The following is a 25,244-nucleotide window of genomic DNA, read 5'->3' as shown; positions in this document are numbered from 1 at the left end:
TTCGCGGGTTTACGCGTCTTTATGGCGAATCGTGGACATTATTCACATTTGTGCTAGTAAAGGTACCCCCCCCTCATTTGCATAGAAATGTTGCCTAGGGTTGCTTCCCCCCCCCCCCCCCCCAAAAAAAAAACATCCTGGGTACGTGCCTGTTGCCAGCTGAAGTAACATCATTTGTGAGCTTAATATAAGGCAATGATTGGCTAGTGCATGAATCAGACATGCACACGAGCCATTTGAAACGAATCATTCACCATTTAATGTTCATGGCTACCGAAACCAATCGGCTGTTCTGTACTACACGAGTGCACCACAAGTTCGACCTGCGCAATTAAGATGATTACACAGGTATTAGGATGATTCTGCTCAAGGCTGTACTAGGACAGTTTATTTGGGCATAAAATAATTGCACAGCCCCCTCAAATCGTCAAACACAGCTCGTGACATCTTGGGGGCATTGGATAAGTGGCGAAGGCAACACATTGGTTATGAGGGACGGGTCAGTGGAGGGCTCTGGAATGATTTCTACCGCCTGGGCCTCTTTAACGTGCACTGACGTCGCACAGTACAGGTACCTTGCGCTTCGCCTCCATCGAAACGCGACCGCCGCGGCTGGGATAGAACCCATCCTCGGGCTCAGCAGCCAAGTCAGCCCGCAACGACAGTTCACCGTTGCACAGCGCCCAGTAATCATGAAACCGAGCTCAAAATTATGTCCCTTTGGATAACGCTTGACAACTGCATGCGCCACCTCAAAAGGACACCCGCAACGCCAGCAGCCAGTTCTGAAAGAACGCCAGCAAGCCGACAGCGGTTTTTCAGTGGCCCTGTCCAACCTCGAAAACTTACAGCGAAACGTATATGAGCACTAGTGACAATCACAATGAGGATCGCCTTCGTTATTGGGCTAGTACTTGAATGTCCCGGGCGAGTCGCTAACCATGTCCTGCATTTACGGCTGTTTGCGATAATATTCACGCCTTAGATATCCTCGAGCACTATAATTTAGCTTTACTTCATTTTGCCCTTAATGTCCCTTTAAGACCTATACTTTAACGATAATTCACATGTCAATACATTAGGTACTTAACCCTTATTCTTCATGCCAAAGTGCACTTCGTTCGCAATTAGTTTTCCTGGCATGTGCAAGTCATAAACACACGTCATCTAGCTTGTACAAATGTATTTTTCAAGGTCAACGACGTGTAGAAAATAGCGAGAACGTTGCCCATTGCTGAACGCAATTTTGCATACATCATTGGTTATGTAAACGTTCGCTCAAATTTAGTAGTATACCATGATGATGTTCTTGTCTACAAAGGCCAACGTCGGCACACTCATGCTTTTCGCGTATAGAGGAGCCCCCAGTGCTTCGTTGGAAAACGTAAGACAGCGCTCCGACTCATCTGAAACTTGAAATGTATGCGTATATTTCCTTTTCTATACGAAGAACGAATCTCGCGCCGTGCGCGCGCAATATTACGCCATCGCCCCCGTAACGCGCTTCCCGGCCGCCGTCAGGCGCTCGGGTCGCTGGGCCGGGCGTCCTCGGCGCGGAAGAGCACGGCTTCCAAGCCGACCAACCGGCCGGGCAGCGTGCCCCAGGGCTCCCAGCACAGCTCGTGGTCTTCGTGTTGGTGCCCTGCGCAGCCTGCTCGCATGACCAGCATGTCCGCGTGGGTGCCGGCACCTTCCTGGTGGTCCGTACAGCCGCCTATGGCATACGCGTCCGTGCCTGCAAGGGAGGGTGCATCATGTTCCAGATGTTCCAGCCTCACGTCGAAGCCGCAAACCAGCAACGTGGTGTAACTCGATTGTCTTTTTTCCTGTTCTGCTGAGGTTTTGTTTGTGCGAACGAGGGCCGACGATGCAGCTGTGATTGTTGCATTTCTCTGGCGAGTGCGTACAAATATCGTCATCGCTATATTTACCGTCGAGCGCCTCTACAACGAAATGACCGATATAACGAAGGAATAGTTCTGTTACGGTTATACTGCGCGTTGTGCGACTAATACAAGGAAGTGATCTGTGCAATGAATTATTGCGGAGGCATAAACACTTCGTTATAAAGGCGTTCGACAGTATGCTCCTGATGTTGCAAGTGGTACTGTCGGGAGGACGCAGGCGGCAGAAAGCGCCACGAGAACTGGCATGCGGCAACGCTTTTACATGCCGTGGAGTGATGTGGGTACAATTAAAGGGCCCCTCACCAGGCCCCATAGCAAATTTTGGTTATACGCTTGAAGTTGTTACGTGTCCTCTAGGAAGCGTTCTGCCGCAGAAAATTTTCAAGTCTGCTCATTAATAGATATTTAATAGATATTATAGACATTAATAAATCTTTCAGCGCTGCGAACCCATGATTTCAGCAGGCGGGCTCCACTGCATAACAAGACTCCCTCTCCACTCGCCCGTCTAGCCTTCGCAAGCGAAATTACTTCCCTGCGTTCTCCCGTGGCGGACTTCGAGGATCGCGCGACACATTCGTCACGGATATCGCATTCACTTCTTTTTTCTCTTCGCTTCTTTTTTCTGGTGATGCGCACTTCCGCTGGCGGCATTGCGCGCGAGCTGTTATCGTTTCGCGCCGCGCACGATTTTGCACGCTGTGCACGGACACCTGACTAGCAGTATAAGTCAGTGCTACACGAATACTGAGGCAGAACAAGCGGATCGCAGAGCATGATCACGCGCTGTAACACAGTAGAAAATGGCATAGTTTTGGTACCTGCGCACGTGACCGCACGACCATGGGAATAATCAGACGAAGCGGAAGTACATCTCTCTTGTTTCGGTACGAAGTAAAGCAAAAAAACACGCAGACATTCCGTTTGTGTGTTTTATTATTCTTTAAACTTCAATTCGTCGATTCAAGCAACAGACCACACAGATAACAGATGTCTTGAATAATTCTCGAAATAACGTGTCACCACGAGCGACGTCACACTGCGGACTCGAGTACGTCGGCGCAAGGCCGCGAGTACGTCATCCTCCGGCTTGGAGCGCGGCGGCCGCGAGAAGGAAAAACAGCGTTCGGTTTGAAATTTCAGAATCTTTCCCCGGCGCGTAGCGTTGTAATGCTTTGCAGATACGATCGTTATCGCGCAGTGTATGCTCTGCGCTTGTCAGCTCAAAATGGCCAGACCTGGTGAGGGGCCCTTTAAAGCCCGGCATACAATGCCTCTCGGAGGTACTTTTGCGGCATGCCGCTCACCGCCACGGGGAACCAATGGGCAGCGGCCGTTTCATTGACGTGGCGAACGCCGCGAAGAACGACATCGTATTTTTTTCGGCATCGTGCCGCAGTGATCCCAGCAGTGACATCAGCTGCGAGCATATCTCTCACGTGCTTGCTGCGGCGATAAAGACATGCGCAAGCGTGGCCGTTGCGCGATTTGTCGCGAGTGTCTTTTATCATTCCCGCCGCGGAAAAGTTCTGGTTGGTTGCCTCTTCCATATGAGCACTCTGCGCTCCGGCCATATACATATACTCTGGCGGCGCGAAATTCCTTGTCTCGGCCTATTGCCTTCGGCGGCTTTGTCCGGTGTCCTAAGGATGCAACTGTGATGACGTCACTTTGCGCCATATCTACGAGGCTTTGTCCGTATCTGTGTGTAGCAGCGAAAATGAGAACCCCCTTTTTTGCACTTTCATGGCAATCGTGCTCCTTATCTCTCGTACGTTCTTTTTTTCTTTCAGCGGTACTTATATATTGCGATCCTGGCAATAAATCGAGATCGTTGAAAGTAGGCGCAGTGTATGTGTACGGTATGTTTTCGGAGCTATGCTAACTGTTCCAGAAATACCTTAATTACGGACAGCACAGCTCTGCTGAACCAAAGGGATTTAAGAAGATGATACTTGGAACATTCATAAACGCCGCCGTACTTTTGGGGTGCATGTTTCGGAACCGGTCCTACATGTCGTCTACCATTAATTGCAACGGATTTAGAATGCAGCCCTGAGCAATCGTCAATGCGGTTTCGATTCGACAATTCCAGGTGAGTCATTCAACGTGCGGTGGGGAGGAAAAGAAAAAAAAAAAAACGCTCGCGCAGTTAGATTCAGGTGCATGCATATTGAAGAACGCCAGGTGGGTGAAAATTGATCCAAATTTAGTTCCCCAATATGAAGTGCGCCAATACGGGGTTAACTCTGGCACGTAAAAACTGAGAATGTCAATATTTTATTTGCATTTAATGTTAACCGTGTATTGTCGATTATCGCGAAATTCTAGACGCCCGATACACAGACAATCTGTTGCCGAAAATAAAAGAACCACTCATTTGCGTATAGTCATAAACACAGGTCAATTTTCCTATAAATGTTGACATAGGTGTCATATTAAGCATGTGAATGCATGGCGTGATGGCTGCGCGGCCCTTTTTTTGCGTTGACGTCGGGTGCAATCTTGAAACGAGAATAGGTGTTGCGGGTAATCTCGGCGCCCTCCACGCCGAACAAAAGCGTGGTGCCACGCGGGGTGGCAGTTCACGTTCGCGTACGTACCTTCCTTTTCTAGGCTTAGCGGTAACTCTGCGAATGCGTGCGTTCGCTGGCAGGGCATAAATGTTGCGCATTTTGCAGGTATAATGTGGATCTTAATTGTGCCTTTTCTTAGTAGAAAGATCAGATTACCCGTGTTCCTTTGATTCGTGCTGAACTTTTAAACTGAAAATCTGAGTGCAAACGCCCAATTTCCGCTGTCGTCGTCCGTTGTTATTCAAGCATACCAGCAAGGTAAGAGCCCCCTGCACACTGCTGGCAAACTCATTGTTTATTCCTCACCCGGCACGGACCATAGACGTACGCCATGTTAACTTATATTACAAAGTTCCAAAGCGCCTACGCCACCTAAAATTTACTCAAAAGTTCTAGCGAAAATTTAGCGACTTTGTATCAATATTTAGCGGAATTTTAGCCATTTGTTTGTCTCACTGGTGTGTCACACCTAAAACAATTTCGGCAGCAATGGTTCGCACACGTCACAAGAGTAGGCAAACATGTTGCTGATGAATTTTGTCGCGAATGCCGTCGACGACCAAAGGAACGTCGGGCGCGCTCGCCGTGCTTCCACCGCTTCTGGTGAAGACGACGACAGCGCCGCCGCCGCTGTTGCGATTTCCTCGGTCGCCGCGAGTCGTCGCCACTTGGCCGCTCCCGCTTCCAGTGAATCTAGCTCCCGCCAGCTCCTGCTCGTTCCCGAACTCTCGGTCCCTTCCGTCGCCTGCGTTGGCACTCGCCGCTCGAGACGCAACTTATTGGGCGTCCCTCTTTACCCGTCAGCCAATCGCCGATTCACGCGCTACAAGTCGCTTTTGGTCCTCGAGACGCTGTTTTCAGTTATGTGGCGGGAAACTTCTCTGCCGCCGGAGAAAATGAGAGCCAAATTTGAATGTCGCACGCACAGCAAAGCGCCGGTACGTCGTCAGAGCTGCGTCACGAATTTCAAAGTATTTTCGCGTGTCTTCGTCGTTCATGGGCGGAGAAAGACCGTGACGTCACACCGACGTACCCTCGCTGCGGCTTCGTCGTAAAATTCAAGTAGAAAACGATGTCGCGTAAAGCCGCAAAGTAAGACGTCATATTTGTGCGCTTTAGGGCACATGGTAAAGAGAGAAAATGCATGCATGTGCAGGTGAGTCAGAAAGGGTGCTGTGTTACTACGCCGGCAAAGCTCTGTACATTGCAGACAGACAGACAAAAAAAAATATACAGACAGTGTGAGCGCTGTACTCGTGTTATCCGTTCTGCAGAAAATCACAAGCGTTGCCGGCAGGTTATTTCCGTGCTTTCTACACCGATGTTATTGCTATTTTGTTACCTTTGTGCACTGCCGGCGTTTCTCAAGAATCACACAACTGCCCGTGATCGTTGTTATTTTTCTGATAATGCTTCTTGTCCTCTCTTGCGTAACACGTACAGCCGCGGCCACGTCTGTGTAGAGCGCGCGAACAGACGGCCTTGCTCTGCGGGGCGACACCGTGCGGCAGTTGCGGGATCTGACGCACCGTGCCCAGGAGCATGCGCGGCCTAATATACATGCAGAACTGTATTGCACGAGTGGCAACGTTGAAACGGGCAGTTGTTTAACCGAATATGTACGCTTCCTCAGGGCGCTCTCAGTATCGCCATGCCAAAAGATTACGCGTTTCAGCTGATAACATGCGCCCGACTCTGTCGCTCTTTGGGACATTGTGCGCCCCATAATAGATATTGCGTGTCGCTCATCCGCTGTGAGTCGGGGAGCCATTGCGAATAAATTCTGCGATAAGGTTTGACTTCTATGTCTAATATAGGCAGCACGCATGCGATGTTGTCATTTCATTGGCCGATAACATTATCTGGGATAGGTGAAGACAGTTTTTCATATCAAGTGCCCTGACAGAATCGCACAAGCTATCACTCACGTGCGCAATTCCCTTGTCAACGCGCGTAGTAACATGGCGCCCTCGGGTAGTGCGCACAACCGGCAAAACACGTGCGCTTACCAACAAAATTTATGGTTTAAAGCAGCGTGCGCCGACCTGCATGTCTATTAGGCCGCGCATGCTCCTGGGCACAGTGCGTCAGATCCCTCAACTGCCGCACGGTGTCGCCCCGCAGAGCAAGGCCGTCTGCTCGCGCGCTCTACACAGACGTGGCAGCGGCTGTACCTTACTAGAAATCATAGAAAGAGTAAGTTAATGGTGGTAAAGGTCGCGACTGGAAATTTTCTTTCCGCTCCTTGCAGACACTTGCTCTTTGACGTTTTAGTAAAATTTCATATACAGCTATCGCTGAAATAATCCTTTTGTCGCGACTACACTTCTTTTGAAGATTTGCTTTTTAAACAAAAAAAAAAAACGACTAGAGAAGAAAAGAGAACACACTACAATGGGGCTGACTAAGAAATTGGACGGTTTATTGGGAATAGAGCAATATGAAGTTGCAAAAACAATGATAAAACATGTGCAGAGTTTTGCGCGCCGATTGCATTATGCACAGGTCGACCAATTTCTTTTTTTTTTTTGGTTAAAGCTGAAGATGGGTGCTCGCAAATGTATATGTTTTATAGTGCGACAATCATTCTTGTAGTCGCGTAACGTTTACTGTTTTCCTTCTTTATTATTGCTGTTTCCGCAACAAAACCTCTAAATTGTCAGTCTGTGCTTCATTGTTTTATGTTCTTTTTTTCGTCACTCTTATTACCTTCAAAATTATTCCGTTTTCTGTGGGCAAGTGTATATATCGTCGAATGTGGGGAGTTGGGATGCATTTCAGAATAGACCTCCTTCGACAAATACGAAATGCGAGACATACACCCAGTAGCGAACTTCTTTGCTCACCGCACTGTCGCGACGACAAATTAGTCACGTTCGATTCGACAAGCTGCTGCATTCTCTTCGTGCGTTTCAGCACAGCGAAATGATCTGTATGCATCTGATTTTGAACTATGTGCCAATACGCCTGCACAGTGCGTGTGTGGATTTTACAAGGTTATAAACTTGGGTATTTCACAGTGTAGCACATTCTGCTAATTGGCTGAAATGTCGTATTTCACGTTTGCCGAGCATAAACGCGCTGCTGTATATTCACACCCTGTTTGCGCACTCACACTCTACGATAGGTAATAAGAAAGCGCCGCTTTTTCGAACCCCCATAAGCGAGGAAAGGAGGTGCTATAAGGGTGTTATGAACGTACGTAAAGACTGTAGCACCATTTAGACACTTATTTGCGTCCTGTACTAACCGATGGCAACTAACAGTGCCGAGTGAACCCGGAATGGCGTCGGGCACAGCTTGGTCCACGTGACGTCGGCGCCAGGATGCTTGAGCAGGAGCACGTCGTCGAGGCTGCGAAAGCCCGTGGAGCCGTACGTGGCGCCCCCTACGACGAGCAGACTGCCGTTGGCCAGCACCGTCATGGAGGAGGACAGCCGAGCCGATGGGAGCCTCGGTAAGCGTTGGTCGCTGACGAGGTGTTCGGGCCTGCGTGATTCAGGCCACGCAGCGCATTGTTTCATACAAGAATAACTAGGGGGAACTAGGGCGCTGCGAACGTTAAGCTACTACTGGAAGGGTGGGGCAGTAGACGGATTTGTCTGATTTTCGTTCTTCTTGCTCAATACATTCTCGTGGCCGTTACTTATTCCGCGCTTTATCTTTCTAAATTTCCAACCAATCGCCGTTTTCTGAACAGCAACTACATTTCCCCCCTCTTTTTCTTTTAATTTCTGCATTTGAATTAAATATAATAAACGATATCCTATATGCTTCGCCACTATGGCAAAGCATCGCCACAAATATTTTTTTCCTTATTTCTTCCGACTTCACTGTCTCTGTTCTTCATGCGGCTATCAACTAATAAAAAATTGCGCCTCTTGAATCATCTTCTCGCTCGTGGCAAGGCAAGAAGTCTCTCCTCACATGCATAAACATTGCGAATTATTGCATTTGCTACAAAATATGCTGTTGAAAACGATTGATCTGCAATGCCACAGTAACTACTGAACTCGTAAGGAGGAAATATAGTCAAATCCATTTATTAACCCATTATTTTTCATGCTGGATGAACCATCAAGTCTGTGGCTCCCATAGACCCTTGCGCCAGAGTTAACTGTATACAGCAAGCTTTTTATGTGCAGCGTGCGTAATGTAACTAGAGCTGATATACCGGATTTTGTAAGTAGATAAGTTTAGCTGGTCCGTAGACGTATTAACGAATTTTTCTTCAACTGCTAGGCTTTTCTTACAGGGAACCCGCATGGGTTTCCTTTGCAGCAGTTGCTACGATCGGGTGGATGCCTCATTTTCCCTTAATTACTTCTCTCCACCTTGTGGGTTTCCGCAGAACTATTACGACTGACCTTCACGGTATACCGATTTTCCGGAGACGTCGGCGACAGCGCTCGTAGCAACATCTTGTGACGCTTTGGCTGACGTTAGAGATGTTCTCATGTTACATGCATGATAATACTTTTCTATGGAAAAACAACAACAAACAAGCAAAAAACAAGGCTGCGTGTTAACGTATACATCGCCGAAGGAAACACTGCGTCAGCAGCTAAGTGCAACATAATTTCAGTGGTTAATGCGATATTAGCTTTCTACATGTCCTGTGTGGTCCTTCTAGCTTGTTGTCTGTTGTTGCCTTCTGGCCTGATCTCTTCTAGTTCGTCGTTGCGATTTCGCGACATGCTAAACCTGAGCTCCTTAATCCGGACGGGACTCTCGATTGATATATATATATATATATATATGTATATATATATATATATATATATATATATATATATAGCCCTGATTTTGACGTCGTGCTATCCAGCACGCTCTAGTCATGCGTTGTCAGTCGATGAAAACGTATCGGGGTGCCACCATTTCTGACTGAGAAAAGAATGGTCGGTGCGCAAAGGTACCAACGAGTGTGAGCACGGGAAGAAGCTCGCATGGCTGTGCGCATTCAGATGAAGAAATTGCAGTCGTCGTCGCTGCCGTAAGGACTATTTTACGGGTTGCCATAGGACGCGAGACAGCTAGCCTGCCAATTCAGAGGTTGTACAGTAAAGGGTAGGAGTGGAGATATTTTTTCGACTTCATTTCTCGCGTCACGCCAAAAGAAGAACGTCTCCGAATTGTAGTCCCTTCCGCTACCACCTCGACGCTTTGGTGATGCATTTTGATTTGTGAGGTGTTTCATTTCTTTCAGCCTTTTTCTTTAAACGAACGAAATGTTTTTCATGTTGCCTGTGACAAATAGCACAATTCCTTTCCTTGAACTGTCCTGCGCGAATACTGGTACTATAAATCGAAATCGATCGAAATCGACTGACTATAATTATGAAGCTTGAAAAAATTACTTTTTAGCAATTCTTTTAGCGTTTAGCAATTATAGAACGCCCTCAGTACGACCGGCAACGCGTTCGCCTGACAACAACACCTGGCATATCATGTTTATTCTAGGCGGCGCATACTGCCGTTTTGATTGTATCGCGGAAATGCGTATAAATTAATTACAATTTCCACCCTGCTGGTCGCAGACGAATGGCTGTCACTGGCTAATGAAAACGCTGCCTCCTAAGGCTGTGGATAGGAAGTGTTCGGGGACTCGACTGAAACTTCACTCGTGCAGCCGTGTGAAGCCTCAGCTGCAACCTCGCTAATCCGGTCCATCCGGAATCCGTTGGCGACCCCGGAAGTCGCTCAATTATTACCACTGAGCTCTCGCAGGACACAACGCTTAAAGAGCTTTCCCTCTGACTGGTGCTGTAAGTGGATGGTCTTAGTTTATTTTTCTCTTTCGCACGACTACACACTAAGGGCCAGTGTAATACAACTCCAAGTACAGGTACCAGGACATCCGTTTGGATTTTACCGGAATCAGGTGCAATGAATCTTGATTTATTAATTCGCACTATTTTTGGTTGTTTTGCAGCCTTTAACCAGTGCATGTGATTTTCATGTAATTTGGCAACTGCGAAGTTAGTATCTCTCGTTCATAAATACTTCTTTTGTTAAAATTACCTTTTAGTGCGGGTAAGCGCTTACGGCGACTTTTTTTTCGTCGTTTATTTTTTTTCGAATTACCCTAATTTCACCACGGATCCGTGCCAGCTCACACAAGTGTGAACCTGCAATATAAGGGCGTGCATACAGTAATTTTAGAGACCGAATGGAACACGAACAGAATATTTCCAAAATTGAATCGGATCTAATATCGAATCCTTTTCGAATAATGAACAGCTGTTTTCACAAGTGATAAAAGACGATGTTCATGAACTAGTACTTATAATGTTAGCAAGTTTCTCTAATTAACTGAAGGAAAAAACCAGTAAAAAACACAAAGGACAAGAGGAGAGGTTCACACCACAACGACTGGACTATCAACTGAGCTTTATTAGAATCGGTGTAGTCCCAGCAAGGCCAGCAGAGCATGCGCACCCGCATCATCGCTAATCACAGAGCATGAAAAGACAAGAATCGCTTCTATCGTGACCGACCTAGAAATGCAAATTCTTTTTCAAGTAAGCGCACCGAGGTTGTACTAACGCAGTCATCACCTAATAAACTGATGTAGTACGCTTCCAGGATTTCTCGCTCTTCTTTGCCCTTGCCCCTACCAAGAATCGTTACATTGCTGAACAAAGGGTAACAACCACATTCATTGCAATGGCGAGGCAAGTTTGCACCGTTATCTGACCCCAGGCAGGAGTGGTGCTCACGCAGGCGGTCATTAATAAATCGACTAGTTTGGCCTATGTAAAATCTTTCGCATGTGAGAGGGAACCTACAGACAACCCCTGAAGCGCATGCCGTAAAACGGTTTTCATGCTGCACTGTACAAACGTGCTTCCTAGCCCTGCCTCGAGAAATGCGCGAGCACAGACCCGAAAGCTTACAAGGGGCAGAAAACACAACACTTACTCCCTGCTTGGCGGCAACATTCTTGATGTTGTGGCTCACTTTATGCACATATGGCATAACATAACACATATGGCATATGGCACATATGGCATAGTTTCCTACGTTCAGTTGCCCCACCATCTACCAGTTTCGTACGTTCCTTCTTTAGCCTCTGAAGCAGCGATTCAGCCACCGCTTTCAAAAGGAGCGGAGGGAACCCTGCGGCTTCTAAACGTTGGAATTGTGCGTCAAAGCTACTTTTAATAGCGTGGTGACAGCTTCTTTCGAGTGCATTGCGGAAACAATTCATTGCAATCCCTCTATTTACAATCTTTGAATGTGCAGATCCAAATGGTAAAAGAGCTTTCTTGCCCCTAGGTGAAAACATCCAGCACAAATGCCCGTCATCAAAGAATGTTAGTTGCAGTTCTAGGAACCTGATGGAATGATTTGATGAAAGTTCATGAGTGAAATTAAGAGTGCGTGAAGAAGCTTTAAAAGCAGTCAATACATCGTCTACTGCTGACTGGTTTGACTGGTTTTTTTCCTTCAAGTATGTACCAACTGGCCCAGACTTCAACCATTCTCTAATTAGACTGCACGCTATTAAGTGTTCCTCTTTTAAAGCACAAATGGGCCACAAAATATTGCTTTTACGATTTTGTTGTTTGTTTGTCGCTGCACGAAACTCACGATATATTTTGCTGTTCGTTTGTGCTTGGTGTGGTGTCACCTTCACAGTTTTTCCCATGCACGTATATACGCTGAAAAATTGAAAGACACCAAGTAGGGTATAACGTGTATAGTACCACCATATCATTGAAATAGAATGAATTATCTGGAAACAAAGTTGTGGGTCAAAACGCCGTAGTTTCGCCCGAAAGGCGAAGCATCGATTGCGATAGCAAATTATAGACAGACATACGAAGTAAAGATAGTAGTTTTATCGGCCGTATAAACTTGGAAACATTCGCTTACTAACTAGTAAATTAACCAGCGTGGTATCAACACGCACAGGCAAGCAGGAACACATCCCATTCGTTGACCGCGAACACTCGCTGTCAAAACGCTGGCGTGAGGAAGCGCGGCAGCAGCAGCGAGCGAAGTGACCTTCGTGCTGTCTATGGCTTCACGGCAAACTCAGCGTCGAGAACACAGCCCGCACAAAGGTATGAGCTGTCGGCACATCGCTTTCAAAATAGGACGCGCGCGGCCATGTGAAGTACGAAAAGTACCCCTCCCTCCGGCCCTGCCTCCTCACTGCTGTCCGTTGCGCGCGCGAGATTGAGCCGCGATCGTCGGTTCGCCGCGAAAGGGGCGCGCGGTCGCGAAATACGCAGTTGCTGCCGGAGAACGACGCCGCCCCCTCCCTCTCATCCCCCTACGGCCTTTCGCGTGACGGAAGACGGTGCGCTTCCTCTGAGCTTTCCTCCCTTGTGGGCGCCAGATTGAGCCGCGATCGTCGGTTCGCCGCGAAAGGGGCGCGCGGTCGCGAAATACGCAGTTGCTGCCGGAGAACGACGCCGCCCCCTCCCTCTCATCCCCCCACGGCCTTTCGCGTGACGGAAGACGGTGCGCTTCCTCTGAGCTTTCCTCCCTTGTGGGCGCCAGATTGAGCCGCGATCGTCGGTTCGCCGCGAAAGGGGCGCGCGGTCGCGAAATACGCAGTTGCTGCCGGAGAACGACGCCGCCCCCTCCCTCTCATCCCCCCACGGCCTTTCGCGTGACGGAAGACGGTGCGCTTCCTCTGAGCTTTCCTCCCTTGTGGGCGCCAGATTGAGCCGCGATCGTCGGTTCGCCGCGAAAGGGGCGCGCGGTCGCGAAATACGCAGTTGCTGCCGGAGAACGACGCCGCCCCCTCCCTCTCATCCCCCCACGGCCTTTCGCGTGACGGAAGACGGTGCGCTTCCTCTGAGCTTTCCTCCCTTGTGGGCGCCAGATTGAGCCGCGATCGTCGGTTCGCCGCGAAAGGGGCGCGCGGTCGCGAAATACGCAGTTGCTGCCGGAGAACGACGCCGCCCCCTCCCTCTCATCCCCCCACGGCCTTTCGCGTGACGGAAGACGGTGCGCTTCCTTTGAGCTTTCCTCCCTCGTGGGCGCCAGATTGAGCTGCGATCGTCGGCTCGCTTCGCGCGCTTTCACTTGCTCATAGAGCATACGGCACGCGGCGACGATGTTATCGCCCTTGGACTTTATACGGAACATCTAGGCGACGCCGACGACAAAGATGAGCCTGGAGTGTCTATATACTTGTAATCGCTATAAAATGTAAGCGGAATGCACACGTTATGTCACTGACAAAAATTTCTAATGAATTACTACACTGTTAGATTCCTCAACGATTTCTCTGGCTCTGAACTTTACTATGGCGGCAGTGAACTCGATGATGATGTCTATTGGCATCGCCTTTGAAACGAGACGGCGACAAATAGTTATTTAGCCGGATTGAGCCAATGAGGTTTTACCACATATACTGGAGTCATTTTGCCTATCTTGATTTTAATCTTCTCTCCATCAAAACCTCGTAGTGGACAGCTCCATCTTCACAAAAAACTTTGCGATGCACACAGTATCACGTTGGTCCGCCACAGCGTTGCCTGCTGTGGTCTCGGAAATGCGTGCACAGGGGCCAACTCTCAGTATCAATAGAAGCGCCATGTTTTGAGTATGATGCGGTATTTCTAGGTTTTTATTTTCTTGCTTTAAATACATGTGCTGGACCTATAGAAGAAACGCTGCCAAGCCTCAGAACGCCCTAATTGACAATAGCTTTCTGCAAGCCAGTTTTGTTTTTGTTTTCAAAGGGTGCAATGTCGTGACGTCATGACACAAAAAGTGGTCACGTGGTAGCAACACATTACAACGTTCCAGTACTTGCTTCTGCTCACTCGGGAGTCCGTAATGTTGCTACGTCGGTCCACGCAATACGTAGCAGCATAGCAGACGACCGAGTTGGCTGGAGCGTGTGCCAAAACGTCGCGATGGTCTGTTCCCACATGACTACCTTCTATGTTCTGACATCACAACTCATACACCCTCATGGGAACAGAAACCGAAACACGCTCGTAAAAAGTTATTAAAGTAAATTATTAAAGGTGCACTCCGTGGCGTGCCTTTCTTAGAGTTTCGATATAAGATATACGATCTTTCTATAAAGATATAAGAGCTTTCTATAAACGCAGACAAATGAATTCAGATAGGTTATATCAGTATTCTCTCACACCATAGCGCTTCGAATTTAGTGCTTTGTTATGTAGACTGCTAAGATAACAGATTACGTTCAAAATATATCGTCTATGACGTGTTTCCGGCGCTGCAATTGCTTCAGGCGCATGCTGTTAGCAAAAGCACGGCCTTCGAGATCAGTTTCTGTTACCCTGAGGCAGCCGTCACTGGGGCCATGAATTTGGACGCAACCTATTACTACCCAACGAAACCTTGAATTTGAGACGATGTGCAGAGGTTTCGCGGGAAATCAGGTTTTTCGCGACTCCCGTGTCCTGTAAACTTATGTCGGCGACTGGTGCGTGCTGAAAATATTCCTTAGGCGGCTCTTACGTGAGTTGCGGCAACTTCAGCGCGACCACGTCGTCGACGAGGTACGCGCTTCCGTCGTCCCTGACAGGATGCATGGCGCCACCCGCAAGCACCAGGCGACATGACCCCAGGATCACGGAGGCTGATGCCATGCGAGAGCAGCACAGCCGTCCGCTCAACGTCCTCCACCGGCCACCAGACGGATCGTAGCACTCGGCAGACGACAGCGCTCTGCGGTTTATTTCAGAATGACTGGCTTATGTCGTGTTAATTTTTGGTCATCTATATTTCTGTCCATCGGGCCGCGCAATAAGTAGCAGCGTAGCAGACGACCTAGCGAACTGTAGAGAGTGCCAAAGGGTCGCGACGTTCCACCCTCATGCGTACACTTTCTGCGTCATGACATCTCGACATATAATCTCTGTCTGTCTGTCTGTTCATTTTCAAACAAAGCGCGATGTTAGTATATTGTAAAAGAAACAAAGCACAAGCTTATTCTATATATACAGAAAAGATAACGCCTTGTGAGCGCTACAGAAACGAAAAATTCTAACATCAGTTGAAAAGTAATTTCACACAAAAAAAAAGAACTTGACCAAAATGTGGGTGTTGGAAAAGATCAGACAGGAACTTGCGCACAAGTGCAGAAAACGAAACATCTATGTGTGTACACGTCAGCCTCTTTTGATAACATGTATGTACATACACGTCTGTCTATTTTCCTATTCTAAGAAAATAAGATAATTCCAACCTGCCGTTGAAGCACAAGGACGCAACTGAATTCATTTACGGATGGTGTTTTTGGAATGAATATACCACCAAGCACATTTATTTTATTGCTTATGGCTCATTCTGCTTGCGTACGAGAACGCAGAATAAGAAACTATTTGCAATAATACAGAAAGGTTAGACGATGTGAACAAATGGCACATATTTGACCTTTAGCGCGACGAACTGACGTGCCACGAAGTAGAACTAACCACAACAACGCGATGCTGATCTGGCAACTAATTTTCATTCCTGCTTGTAAAGAATGTGTGCCACTGCCGCCTCTACCAACACTTCACTTTGTGAGGTTGTCGTTAAGTTAAGGCTTACATGGACCTTGTGAGGCTATCTACCTCATAGGTCACGTGATTAGCCTTATGGGGTGACGTGAACTCACCTGTTGCGGTCGCCTAACCCACCGATGGCGTATATTTTACCCTGGTACTCTACCAGGACGTGGAACAGCCGGCCGTGGGACATGTCAGCCAGTCTGTGCATAACCACGAGGTTTCATTGATTGACGACCACTTCGTAAATTGCAATATGTGCCCTAAACAATGTAGTTAAACAATCCCTCCTTACTTTTTTTTCTCTCCATACGCTCTGCTTTCTCTTATTCTTTTCCCTCTTTATTACACAACTCCTCGTTTGTCAGAAAATTGACCTCTTGCCTGCGCCGCTGCATATATAGGCCGATATCTGTAACGCATTCCGTGTAATATTTAAGTATTATTTTGCACCATAAAAGTATGAGGCTTAGTATTACATTGAATTACATGACGCATACCTAGATGTACTATTTCTTTTTATTTGCGAATGCAGGCACTGAGACCATTGCCTGCTGTACAGGTTGCCCCACATAACTTGAGCCAAAGTTTTAAACATGAAAGGCACTCCATACGCGAGTTGAACCGAATTCATAATGTTGGCACTGGCCTAGAGTTACTCAGGCTATTTTTTTATTTTTCCTTTACCTAATGGATTAGTTAGGTTTAATTAATCAACTTTTTAAGTATTGGCTGCAGACACCAAGTGTGATACGCAAAGTTGTAGAGCACCTGGAGAGACCTCTCAATATTCTGACACGATATATCTCAGGTGGTCCTTTTGTCCCCGTTGCAAAGAAAGACCGCGAAATATGAAAAAATAGCATGTGACGGGGCGCTTGCGCACTGTTATTGTGCTGCTCTCAAGCTATATATATATATATATATATATATATATTGCGAGGTTTATCAAGGTGCTCTACAACTTTGCGTATCGCACTTGGGGTCGGCAGCCAATACATAAAAGGTTGTTTAATTAAACATAACTAATCTGTTAGTTAAGGGGGAAATAAAAAAATAGCCTCAGTAACTCTAGGCCACTGCCAACATTATGCATTTGATTCAACTCGCGTACTGAGTGCCTTTCATTCTTTGGCTCAAGTTATGTGGGACAATCTGTATATATAACTAAGCCTGTTGGGTTACATTTAGTTAAAGTTAAATGTTCACTTAGAAAGCCAGGAGAATTAAGTCTTGCGATACAGTTATGTGATGATCGTGTAAATTATTTACTTCAGAACAAAGCACGCTCATGGGCCTTAAAGTATACTTATAGGCATTTAGCCCCCATCAGAGCCTTAAAACGGATAAGAAAAAAAATCACCGCCCAAGCACTCCGTATAGATGATTTAACCAGCGAAGCTGAATCGTGCAGCCCCGGTTTTTATCACTTGGTTAATCCCGACGGTTAATTAAACGACGGTTTGGGAGGCTGCCAGATCCTCGTACGCAGCTGCTGCTTGCGCTCGGCTGCACGAGCCTGTTCCTGTGCCCGGGCTGCATCACCGGCACGGCCTAGACGATCTCGTTCCAGGTTATGCTCGCGGCGTTACTCATTGAAAGCTGCCTGCTCCGCAGGAGTGCGTATGACGCGTGGCCTACCCATTTCAGAGCCGGAGAGTAACTGCTGCGCGCGCGTTCGGCTGCGATGGAGAGTAACGACGTCACTACTGGCGCAGCCAATCGCGCGCCTATCTCATTTTTGTCGCGCGTGCGCATGGGGTTGCGCCGGAGGAGTTATCAGCGTACAGGCGACAGACGGGCGGATTAATCGGCTAGCGATATACAGCTTCGATCGCTGTAAAAGCTTATCGGTAAAGAATTGCTAATCATTCTATTATACGTCTTGAAGTAATGCCCACCTCGTCGAGTAATCCAGGGGCGGTATTCTGTAAGTGTCCATCAAGTAGACATGTCCACTTCGTCTGCTTCTGCAGTTCAGATTGGCTGGGCTGGGGTATGCGTGAGTATGAGACGGGCGCCAGCCAATCTGCACTTCAGCTGCAGACGAAATGGACATGTCCACTAGGTGGACACAAACAGACTAACCTCCCCCCCACCCTCTGAGCTCAGTAAATAGACTTGTGCTCTATGTCACGGACAATTGAAAGTTCCGTTAGCATTAAAAAATATGCGTTAAAAAAGCTCTCGCGTGGCAGCGCGTGCTTTCCGGAGCTATAATGGCGTTCGGCGTCGAACGCGGCCTGCTACTTGGTTTCGTGAGACCCCCCCCCTTGCATCAGCACATTTGCATCGGCGTTGAAGGGCCCAAAGGAGACAAGTGCAACATAAAAGCCAACGGTCAACTGAAAAGTCGAGTACTAGTGGAAAACGAAGACAAATAATTCGAGGACACCTGAGCACGTAGTCCTTATGAGTTGTGAAGGGGAAAACATTAATGTCCAATTGAGCGCCACTGAGCGGTCCTTTGAGTTATGAACTCCTCGCGGGCAGGCGAGCGCGTGGAGACGCTTGGCCAAACGCTGGTTTAGCCCAGTGGGTGAGAGACTCGGCTTCTGAGTGTGGGGTCGTAGGTTCGAAACTTCTTACCGCCAACTCTTTTCCTTTCGGACATATCCTGTTTTTTGTAGATTAATGTCTTTATAGCGATTACCAAGGGGAAGTTACAACGCAGGCGAGAGCTTGTGCGGGCAAGGAACGCGTGGATAACGCCGGCTTCCGAGAGCAAGCGTGACGTGGCGTCGCGGCGATGCCCTCTCCCCTCACGCAGCACCTGGCGCGGCAGCACATGTTGCGTAAGAGCAGCTGTTACCCTCTCTCTCGGAAGCCTGCCTTCTCCGCGCGTTCCTTGTCCGCGCAAGCTCTCGCCAGTGTTCTAAATTCGCCTCGGTAATCGCTATAAAGAAATTAATATATAAAAGAAAGAATAAATTTGAAAAGAACTCAGTGCCCTTCCACTCCGTGAAGAAAGATGACTAGCGAAGCTCTGTACATGGGCCCCTTAATGGCGAACTGCACCACCGCCGCGGGTCGGCCCGGCATTGCACTATCTTCGGGATCGGCCCATGGGGAGCTTTGTGCCTATACACGTACACGATCCTGGGGGAACTAGCTTTTAACAGCTTCACTGTAGAAACGTTGGTGGTAGGGAATTTCGAACCCACGGCCCCCCGTTCAGAAGCCGAGTATCCTACCCAATGGCTTAAAACAGCGCCTCTTGGATAGCAGGCAGTTTAGAAGAACTCCTTTCTGGGCTAGTTGGTGCTTTGCTTTGAAGAACCAAGTTTCAAAAAAGACAACCACAGTAAAAGGCGAAGCCGTCGCCTTTTCCTGTGGTTCTCTTTTTTGAATGCGCAACTTGGTTCTTCAAAACTTAGATAGCAGGTCTGTGCACTTTGCTTTATAACATCATGCTACTTGGACCGAAATTCCCATTGCCGAAATTCCCAGCGTGATGAAAGTGGTGAAGTCAAAATTGCCGCGGCTTAGTCGGGAGTGTCTCCATTAGATTCTGTGGTAGTCAGGCAAGCTAAAATGACGTCACGGATCGAAGTACTCCTGGCTTGTGTTACTAAAAATGAAATTATGGGGTTTCACTTGCCAGAACGACAATCTGATTATGAGACACGCCGCAGTGGAGGGCTCCGGAATAATCTGGACCGCCTGGGATTCCTTAAAGGGAAGCTGAAGTCTTTTCCAGAAAAAATAAGTGAAGAGCTGTACGTAATGGTTTTCAACCCCTCGAAATCGAATATCGCATCGAAATTGAGCGAAAGAAAGCGCAAACAGATTTTATTTCGACGAAAAGTGCAGCAGCAGACTCGGGGCCGCTCGCGCGCCTCGTTTCCGCCTGTGATTGGTCGGGCGTCTCCTGACGTCAAGAACGGTCTTCGTCCGGACCGACCGCTGCGGCTACACATGAAGCAAGGTGGTTTGGCGCTGTTTTGCTGAGATGGTAATGGTAAATTTCGAGAGCTTGCGTTTCTCTGAGGAGTTCGGCGTTGCTCCCTACATGTACGAGCCGATTGCGAGTAGCCGGCCTCTCGAAGAAGCGAAAGATGCTGGTAGCAAGCAGTGATTTCGACGCGAACGAAAGTGAAGTGTTAGCATATCCTCGTGTTAGAAATGTTCTTTGGTATGTTTTTTGCAAAGCTGCATTCAGCGATCCAGTGAGTTAGTTTCGGGTCAAACAACTGTACTGCTATGTTCCTGCATGCCTCCTCGTGGAACGTAAGCGGGGATGCGATTGTCGGCACTTGTGCGCTGCTGCAAAGCTGTTGGCAATCTACACAGACCGTTTACATGCGGGAAAAAGTTTTTCGGCTCGTGTAGCACGTGCAGTGACCTTCATCAGCGCGTCATCCGCACGCTGCTCGTAACCGGAGTCGTAAAGACGGCGAATTCCGTCGGCTACCTGGGACCGCTGGTTCTCTCTGTGCGCGAGGGGGAGCGCAGCGTCCTGGTGTGCGCCGGCTTTACACTTACACTGTGTTATGGTAGCTGCATGTAGGCTGTTTCACAACACACGTGCGAATAGAAAATTAACGGTGGTTTGCGAGGAAACCTTCGTCAAGGGTGGGAGATGAAAATGCACCTTCCGTTCAGCGTGCTAACACGAAGGAGCTAGCAGTAAATCAAAATCCAGGTTTGGGCGAGGTCGTGTATTCACAAGGTCTTCCAAGACCAGTTGCTATCCGTCCGCCCGCACCCGTCCCGTCTTTATGGGTTCATTGCCCCGACCTTTTCGCGCTGCCTCTAGGAAGCCTGCTAGCAGCAAGTCGTACTCTCACTCCTTCACGCATTATTAATCAACTCTGGTAGTAATCGTCGTCACGTAAGTGGTTAGAGCACAGAACTGTTGTTCTTGAGCGCTTGAAATTCTTTCGATTCACAACAGCCTTCCACTTAGCTGAAAGCTCCTTGTCTTAGGGGAAGTAATGGAACATCGGAACGTCGTCGGCGGCCGCTGTTGTTCGTGCAACCGTAGGCTGCACAGAATGCCGGCATGATCGGCCCACCACTTCAATTGATGCTGCGCACGTCAACTACCACTCTACACACACACAAACAAAGGAATGTAGGGTCGAGCGAAGCATATTATGACGGCACGCACGCAGAAACAAGCATGGTCAGGCACGGTCGCGGAGAATGCGAAGGAGCGTAACACCATTGTTGACGTCGCTAAGCCGCGGTTTCCGGTCTCCGCTCGCATCGTCAGCGTCAGCAGCAGCGCGCGGCGCTCGACGGGGGGCGGAGCGACAGCGCAATTTTAACCGACGATTACGTCGCTCCTAAGTGAAAAACCCCTCCGGAAATTTTACCTGCATGTTTTATAAGGTTCCCGCATCCGTATGTGAGCGTCTTATTGAATTCGACAGACTCTTCAGCCTCCCTTTAATTATTGTGCACCTAAATCTAAGTACACGAGTATTTTCGCAGTTCTTCCACTTTAAAATGCGGCCGCCGTGGCCGGGATTGGATCCCGCGACCTCACGCTTAGCAGCCCAACACCACTGCCACTAAGCAACCACGGCAGGTATCCTTGTGCTATCTGGTAGGCGTTGGCCACACATCTCAACGCGCTCGCTTGCCCACGAGCAGTTCGTAACTTGAAGGACCACTCAGCGGTGTTCAATTAGACATTAATGCTTTCGAATTCACAACTCATAAGGATTGCTTAGGTGTTCTCGGATATTTTTATACGTTAATTCATTTATAGCGATTACCAAGGCAGCAGGCGTACCCTTTCGCCCAGTCTGCTCCTCCGCAATGCTCCATCGATAAGCACACGTGAGGTCGTGTCGCAGCCAATGAGAATTTAGGCGCCGTTTCGCCGCTACAGCTAGACGCCGGCTTTTTCGCTCATTGGGTCATATGATGCTTTCGCATCAAAATAACTGTAAACTGCAGTTATTTCAGTATGTTCAAAACAAGGCAGAGCCAAGTCCTCAAACGTAGACACGTGCGGGAACTCGCGAAAAACGTTCAGGCATACCTATTTAAGCACATAAACGAGGGTTGGCATTTACGCACGTGCGTTCTTGCTGCTGTTAATGATGTTCCACGCCTCTATACCATAAGGCGCACTTCTCCGTTCTTATGTCTGAACAGAATTATACCGTCTACAAATGTTGAAGCGCGCTTATATCGTGACAATCTAACGAACCCTTGCCAGCATGCTCGACTTCCTCCAGTCGCTCTAACCTAAATGGACCCATTTGTAGCATTGTACGACAGTTAAAGGAAGCGGCACTTTTGTCTTGCGTGAAAGATGCCTCTTCCTTGTTCACTTAAGCAGAATTTGTTCATTTGTCTTAGCATGTAAGCGCGCAGTTTTTCCTTGAGAGTATAAAGCAAGGTAAGAGAAAAAAGAACAGCCGCAGGTTAAGTCCTTGACTTGGTGAAATGGACAGTTTAGTTAGCTGGCATAACTGTTGCCTAGAGCGAGTTAGCACAGCATGAAGCGGCAACAAGTGTAAAGTGAGAGTGTTTTTCCTTGAGAGTGTAAAGCAAGATAACAGAAATAAAAAAAACGCAGCTCAAGTCCTTGACTTCGTAAAGTGGACAGCTCAGTTAGCTGGTATAACTGTATCCCCGAGCGAGTTAGACCGGCATAAAGCGGCACAACGGGATGCGCCAACAACGTCCACCCTGCCATATGAAAGTTTAAGCAATGCAGCTCGTAGTGATGGGGGGTGGGAAAAGAACCCGCTGACGACTTCTGCCGCATCAAATTTTGAAAGACGGGAAGGCCGACTCCGGTCGCGCCACTCGGAGCAGGATGAAGCGAACACCGTGCGTCGCGATAGCTATTGCAGACAATTAAACCTGAATGACTTGACTTCGCTGGTACAGTAGAGGCTTAAATGAATAAGAGAGACGCGTGTTTTTTTCTGTTTGCTTTAGGACTGCCGTGCAGTGTTTTATGCCTCTTTGAAAGCGATTACTAGCTTAGGAAGCAACAGGAAATTTAAACGAAAAAGGTACGAACGGCTGCTGCACAGTGCCTTCTCAAGTGGATGTTTGACGCCCTCTCAGACATTGAAGGCATCTCACGCGCTTCCCGTCCGCCTGTGCGCGGATTCGTGGATAAAGCTTTCAGCATTTTATTTCAGTGTTTTTGTATTGGGCTGGAGAGCGACATTGGTGAGGAGCGACGCTGGTACTTTCGAAAGCAACTTGGGGCTTTCGGAGCCTCTTCGTTTGTTTGCAGTGAGACACCGGATTGCTTGTTCTTTGCAGTGTTTAGAGCACTGTAAGGTATGAGGCGAAGTTTAGTGCGCCATTAAATATTTCTTTTTTATTATTAATTGTTCAATTCATCGCACAACATTGTGCAGCAAAAATTATATGTCAGCGTTGTTTTTTTTTAAAGGTACAGCGAAGTTGCAACCCCACCTAGTGTTTGCGAAACCGCAAGTACAGGTTCCATGTGTAACATGAATGTACCCGAATTATGGCAGCATTTCTTGCTTACATTTGAAAGGTTTCTATCAAGTTTAAAGCGACACTAATGTGAAAAATGATTTCTCCTGCATCAGTAAATTACCGCTCTACAACAACAAAAACACCACTCTTACAACGATAAGACGTTTGGTAAGCCAGAAAAAGCGCAAGAACGAAATACGGGTGGCGACGCCTACTGATGTTCCCGCACCTGGGGACTGTGACGTCATGGATTTTCATGGCATCTTCTAGGGCCTACTAACTATATATAGCGGTACAGATTGACTGCATTGTGTTCTAAAGGGGCCAAATATTAAACATGGCAAGTTTCGGGAACCTTTATTCAGCCAACGCGGCCCAAATGCGAAAACGTACTTTGGAATCCCTGACGTGACGCTGACGTACCGGCGCGGGGGTTTCGGCGCGAATTTTAAATACTGATACTTGGACCTTCATTTTCTCATCTAATAATCAAACAATTTTTTTAAATGACTGCCTGCAGGGTTCTCAAACAATGCTTCATTAGTCTAAACTGATTTAGTGTTTCGCTTTAGTGTCCCTTTAAACAACACAATAATTAAGGGCATTTGGAGCACATTTACACCGTTAGTAAGCATTGATACGGTCTCACGAGGTGTCAATTTGTGACTCTCATAATTCGGCTATGATTTGGTAGGGCAAGATAATCTACTCCAGGAAGCGCTCCTTCAATAACCAGTCGTGGCCTCATCGATCCGGCCAAGGATCGGCCAACTAGGTTCTGTGCAAATCCGCAAAGTGGAGCAACTTTTGGATGCATGCCAATTTTCTCTGTCCACCATCTGGCGGATTCCCGCGAAACTGAGTTCCCTGTGATACCACGCTGGGACTGTATTACGTATGCGTGGCAGATGCCGGTGATCACAAAGTCGTGAGTTCCTGCCCGCCATTGATGAAGGAAAAAAAAAAAAAGGACGAGGTACGAAGCAGTAAACATTGTTACATAATCGGCTCCAGCTTCTTCAAAAACGCGTGCTTCTCTAGCTGAATATTGACGCTTAAGTCACGTGCTGAGCTTTTCGTCATCCTCACCTTCTCCACTGCATGGTGGACAGATCCAGAGCGAAGCAGCACTTCGATGGCTGCCTCACCCTGAGCGCGGCCTGGCGGAGGTCCAGACCACCTGCGGTGCAATAGGAAGTGTAACAAAGCGCCAGCGGTAACGTACATTTGAGTGAGGTCATATATAACGTAGATTCAAATTTCCATTTCATTCACAATGCATACGAAAGCCGTGCTGAAGGCCCCCTTTTGCAAGAAAACTAAGCATGCAGCTTGACGGAGGCCAAGGGTCCAGTAGCCGGCAATAGTGACAAGCCAAAAAGTGTTGTCCACAGTACTGATTCATGAAACATTCCCATATCTGCAAACTGATATGAATAGTCATACAAATACATAAATATACATACATGTGCACCCACACACATTCACAAGTACACACTTATAAATACATACTTACATAACTGAATATATGCAAAACATTGAAATTAACAGCAATATATTGTACAATCGCCAAGGTGAAAGCACTGAATTACTATTCGCACAATTTGCCACTTTATTTTATAGCATGGGTTCTTTTCAATGATAATTTTCTGTGGATTCTATTCATTTCTAATCACTATCGCAGTGACTCCAATACAGGCTATAACGAAGGCTTGGCGTCATGCCAGCCACTGACGGAGGGCCAGAAGAAGATATAAAATCAAATCGGACGGTTTAGCATCGCAGAACACTCTGGTGATGAGAAACGTCGTCGTGGGCGTAGTTTCGGATGAATTCCAGCC

At 47.7% G+C, this 25,244-nt stretch overlaps 1 protein-coding gene across 1 annotated transcript; it reads right to left on the bottom strand.

Moving 5' to 3' along the window:
* Positions 1 to 366: 366 nt before the first annotated feature.
* On the bottom strand, positions 367 to 24,578 carry LOC129388056 (kelch-like protein 35). Its single transcript, XM_055078064.2, has 5 exons — positions 24,493 to 24,578; positions 16,086 to 16,178; positions 14,942 to 15,151; positions 7,734 to 7,972; positions 367 to 1,735 (listed from the first exon to the last, which is right to left on the bottom strand). Exons 1-5 carry the CDS (start codon positions 24,504 to 24,506, stop codon positions 1,518 to 1,520), a joined length of 774 nt encoding a protein of 257 aa, XP_054934039.1. The 5' UTR covers positions 24,507 to 24,578; the 3' UTR covers positions 367 to 1,517.
* Positions 24,579 to 25,244: the final 666 nt, after the last annotated feature.

The sequence above is a fragment of the Dermacentor andersoni genome, chromosome 10 (genome assembly GCF_023375885.2).
Source record: "Dermacentor andersoni chromosome 10, qqDerAnde1_hic_scaffold, whole genome shotgun sequence".
NCBI lineage: Eukaryota > Metazoa > Arthropoda > Arachnida > Ixodida > Ixodidae > Dermacentor > Dermacentor andersoni.
This window is presented reverse-complemented; position numbering and strand designations above follow the sequence as displayed.